Raw genomic sequence first — 5154 nt, forward strand, 5'->3', positions numbered from 1 at the left:
GATCACACACCTTCTGAGTGACTGCAGGATCACACACCTCCTCCGAGTGACTGCAGGATCACACACCTTCTCCGAGTGACTGCAGGATCACACACTGACTGCAGGATCACACACCTTCTCCGAGTGACTGCAGGATCACACACCTCCTCCGAGTGACTGCAGATAACACACCTCCGAGCAACTGCAGGATCACACACCTTCTCTAGGATCTGCTAGTTGTGGTCACAGTCCAGGTTTGAAGATTTTCCATCTTTGGTTCAAAACCTGAGCAGTGTTACCCTTTAGTGTGTATTTTCCAGAATTCTCCAGAGAAAGGGAATCCTTAGGTGAACAGCTGAAGGTGCCAAGGACACCACTGGGATGGGCAAGGTCACCCTGATTATCAGAATCCAGAGTAGCACTGGCCAAGAAACGTGAGGCATGTCCTGGATGTGGTCGACTGAGGAGCAGATGAGAAGTGGTTAGAATGTGGGTCAGTGTCGGCCTGAGGAACATGCTGGCTGCGCACACGGTTCACCTCTGCCCAGGGCGGCAGGGGTCGAGCCTCTCCACAGCCTTCCTGCACCCGCGCTCTATCTCAAAGTCAATGAGTTTGGCCCGTGCTCCATTAGGACTTTCTTTGCCCACAGTCCTGTGACCTGACCCTTGCCCACCCAAATGCTACCGTAGTTCTCTGCAGCAGCCAAGGACGAACCTTCTGAGACTGGGGACTCTTGGATAGAGAGCTGCAGTCTGTATTCAGGAGTAGGCTGACTTGGCTGTATAGCTGCTGACAAATGGGTCTGTAAGGAAAAGCCAGTGCCAGGGGCACATGGAAAGGGCACAAGCCCAGAGTCAATGTGCTGGTGGCCCTAGGGCGCTAAGGCCGTTGGGCCCATCAGTGCCCAGAAATTCCTAAACTAGTGTCAAGACATGACTCCTAAGGGTAGGGCCAAGGCTGCTTCTAAGTTATAGTAGGGATCTCAATCGAAAACAGCATTGATTTACTTAATCCTATGCTTTGAACCAGGCAAAATTTCAGTCCCAGAAAATATGAGATCCTACTATGTGAATACAATACGAAAATCCCAGGCAGAAGTTTCACTTGTTTTTCCCCAGATTTGCTGTCCACACGTACAGATGTGCACACGCACTCGCTGTCCACACACAAACGCTCGTGCACACGCACTAGCTGTCCACACGTACAGACGTGCACACGCACTCGCTGTCCACACGTACAGACGTGCACATGTACTCGCTGTCCACACGTACAGATGTGCACACGTACTCGCTGTCCTCACGTACAAGATGTGCACACGCACTCGCTGTCCACACACAAACGCTCGTGCACAAACGATGCATACACATCCCCCACACAAATGTACACGGGCGCCCACACACACAGACCTGTGTGTATAGCTGTGCCCACACACAGGTAGGCTGAGTGTGGTTGGCTCTGGGGATCCCCACCTTCCCTTTGCTAACCGTACATACACTTAATCATCTCAGGACAGGGAGCAGATGTTACAGGTTTAACTCAGAGAAATGTATTTTTTCCCTGCCAACTGAGAGAAGGCCACAGCATAGCACGTTAGCAGGACACCCCTCTCCACACTGAAAAGTCCAAACACTGGTGTCACAGAATCCTGAGGGGTGGAAAGAAAATTCAGAGCTTATTTCTGGTACTTTTTTCCTGGAGGAGAAAGCCCCTGGTGGTTGCTGGACGTGTTAGATGCCGTTCCTTGCTGTCTCTGCTGATAAAGGCAAGCCCAGTTCACCTTCTCACATGACATGGCCATGTTGTGAGTTACTCACAGCACATGTGCAGGTGGCTGCCCCAGGTGTGCCAGCAGGGCCAGGCCGTGAGCCTCTGCCCTGTGCCCACTGCTGCACCTGGGGCAGTTACCTTACTTCCCTCCCAGCTTCCTCATCTGTAAAGCTGGTCCCTCACGGCCCCCAGCTCGGAGGGCTCCTGTGAGGATTAAATGAGACAGCATACAACACAGTCAGAAGAGCAGCTGGCACAAAGAATGCTCTCATTAATGTTAATAATTGCTACAAATAATAACAGCAGTGAGCTAACTCATGTATCATTAATGAATGTTCTCTGGGAGCCAGAAATGATATTTTAAAAATTCTGCAAAATCCCCAGTGAAAAGGCAGGGTGTGAGGGCTTGTCTGGGACGTCGGTGCCCTGGCTCACTGTGCACTCAGGATGAGGGGGGCTGGCAGCAGGGTGGGTGTGATGAGGTGAACCGCAACTTGCTTCTCCTTCCTCCTTAAACACATCTAACACCGAAAACCCTGTTTCAGGCGACCTGGGTGTCCACAGTGGGGAGGAACTCCAGCTCACCACCACTATCACCCACGTGGACGGGCCCACAGAGATCTACAAGTTGACCCGCAAAGAGGCCCAGGAGTAGGAGTCCGCAGCGCCCAGCAGGGACAGGCTCGCCGCTCCCCAGCCCTCTAACTAGGGTGGGGAGGTGCCGGGGAGAGTCCGGTGCACAGATGGAAGCCTCCGTCTCTGAGCTGTGGCTCCTTGGACCAGCGGCATGGACGGTTTTCAGTTTGCCTTCTGATGGTAGCTTTGGAGGAAGATTCCTGCAGCCACTAATGCTTGTGTATGATAACAGAAACTCTAGTATGACACGTTTCCTGTGATCCATGTTAATTAGCAACATAGTAACATCTGTAGCAGGTGGTTAGTAAACCTCATGTGTTGGGGGCATACTCCTTGGGGGATGGTTTGCACGGATGGGGAGTGGAATATTTGACTTTTTTCCTGTTTTAGATTCTAGGGTAGATGTTAACCTCCTCGGCAGCCCCGGTCCAAGGTAGGCTGGTGTCACGTTTCTCACTCCTAACCCATGACCACTTTTTTTTTTTTCGTTATTTATGTCACCAGCTGGCCTACTGAGTTTGTATTTAAGTTGTCAGTAGATAATGTGTCTCTACTTTTGTGGCATAATATGAAATAACTGAATTTCATGAGAAGGTCTTTCCCACCAGGGGTATTTCAGCTTTGAAACCAAATCTGTGTGTTCAGTACTAACCCAGCTGTTGGATGTGGGTTTTAAAAAATGTTTGCTAAACAACCCAGGTAGGATTTATCATATTAAATGACCTTTGGGTCTGAAAAGCTTTTTTAACCTCTTGCTTAAAACGTGTTTTATTTTGATAAGATGCTTCGAACAGCCTCCCTGCGTGTAGACCCAATTGTTTAAATAACCCTGCGTCGCGCACACTCCACACATTCCTGTCTGCTCACCCTGCACACCGCACGCCACTCTCTTCAGGTTAAGTCTAGAGCTGGGGGAGGGTGGGGAAGTAACTTTATGAAAAATTTAAGTATTTTGCTATCAAGTCAAACTGTTGGGGGACAGTATCTATTCCAGGAAAGGGAGAATGTTTTTGTTATGAGTGGTTGACCCCCTCCAAGACGGCGATGATTTGCACAGAACATCATATGCTTTAGAAGCAGCCCCTCCCCCACCTTCAGATTTCCCCAAACAGCCTGTTTTCCTTGTATTTTGATGCTGTCATTGGAGCGGCGACATGGTGTAGCAGAGAAGATGGGCAGCTTCCTGTCGAAGGTCTGCCGTGTACGGATCGTGTGACCTTGTTCAGGCCATCTGACCCAACTGTTCCCTCACCCACAAACTGGCATCGTAAACTTTGACTGTGTCCTGGGCTCCCAGTAAAAATTCAGCCTGTGTATGTGGCACAACACTTTGTAAACTGTAAGCCATGTAGGCATGTTTTTCCCGGCATCAATTTCATGAGTTTTTTTTTCAAATGCTGATGCCTGGAGGTTTGGGACACAGCCCCTTTAACCTACCACTCAGCACCCCAGCCGCTCTCTTCCCTGATTTTGGCTAAACTGTGGTAAGCAGTGGCTGGAGTGAATACGGGCTTCTGCTGCTCTCTCCAAGGCCTTTACGTCACCTTGGCTGGTGTGTGGTCCTGGGCACCCCACGTCCGCCCACCATCCCACTGCCGGGACGAAGTGAAGGTGAAGCACTATGGGGGCTCCTGCCCTCAGAGGAGGGGCACAGTCTGCCTCCTGGAGTGGAGAAAGGGAGTGGAGGAAGAAGTAGGACTTGACCCGGCCGAAGGACAAATGGGTCAGTGAGACAAAGGTCCCAGAAGCTGCTCAGCTTGGAGAACGTTCAGATGAGGGTGGTCACCAGCCTGGCAGGCATGGGGTGGGGAGGGCAGATGATGACCTCCAACGAGAAGGGGGTCAGTGCCACGGCAGGAGCTACAGCACATGGCTTTGGGTTCCAGGCCGGGAAGTGATAGGACCAGAATCACCACTGGAGCCAGAGAGACACTCCCACCTGAGGCAGCAGGGGGACAGTAGGCGGAAGGTGAGGGAGAAAGCCAAGGTCCAGCTGCCAAGGTTGCAGTGGGTCCTCCTGGGTGTTCTGTCTCCTCCACCAGCTGGAAGGAGTGACGGAGCTCTGCTGAAGAAGCCCCCGCCTCCAGGGTGCAGGTGGGGCACAGCCCACCGCAGTCTGTGGGAAGGGAAGTGGAGACGCCTCGGGAGGTGAGAGAAAGCTTTTATTAAGGACCATTGGTCTAGAGGAAATAACATTATTGGCCATGCATACCAGTTTTATACATCATCATAAAAATCTTTCATGTTGCTTAAAGAATATTAAGCAAATATAGAATTGTCCAATTGTCTATTTTTTAAAAATTAAGAAAAGTCCCCAAAGCATGACATAAGTGGTTCCTGGAGTTATCACTCATGATTACCCCGGGTCATTTTAATCATTTCTCAGAACTGAGATAAAGCACTCTGACAATTCTGATGCCTGGATCTCAGAGCTGGTGGAGGCCTTGGAAGTTACACTCCTGGGGTCTGGCCGGTACTTTTGAGAAGATAAAGAGAAATGTCGGCAGGTCAGAGAACCTCACCCTGGTCTTAGGTCTCATCCTCATCTAGGCAGTCCTAGAAACTCGTCTAACCAACTCTCAAACTGGATCGGGCTCTCAAAGGCTGACTGTAACCCTGAGGAATCTATGAATAAAGACTCCGGTGTCATCTTTTACAACAAAAAATACACACATCTTATGGTTCACCCCCCATCCAAGAGTTTCTTCCTAGGAACTTCTAGAAAGACAGGAAATAGAAGGGCTTTTTTTTTTTTTTTTTTTTTACAAATA

The 5154-nt window shown here is 50.2% G+C and overlaps 1 protein-coding gene across 3 annotated transcripts in view; it reads left to right on the forward strand.

Moving 5' to 3' along the window:
• The window catches only part of WLS (wntless Wnt ligand secretion mediator), a 137522-nt gene that overhangs the window by 111857 nt on the left and 20511 nt on the right, over positions 1 to 5154 (forward strand). Inside the window, exon 12 of one of the 3 annotated variants that reach the window (XM_003784229.2) lies at positions 2293 to 3131. The exons of the other annotated variants lie outside the window; for them this stretch is intronic. Coding sequence (XP_003784277.1) covers positions 2293 to 2402 — 110 coding nt within the window. The 3' untranslated portion in view covers positions 2403 to 3131. Of the gene's footprint in view, positions 1 to 2292; positions 3132 to 5154 lie in introns of those variants that run through there. 3 annotated transcript variants of the gene reach the window in all.

Source organism: Otolemur garnettii, unplaced genomic scaffold (genome assembly GCF_000181295.1).
Source record: "Otolemur garnettii isolate 467f Iridium unplaced genomic scaffold, OtoGar3 scaffold00010, whole genome shotgun sequence".
In the NCBI taxonomy this organism is placed as follows: domain Eukaryota; kingdom Metazoa; phylum Chordata; class Mammalia; order Primates; family Galagidae; genus Otolemur; species Otolemur garnettii.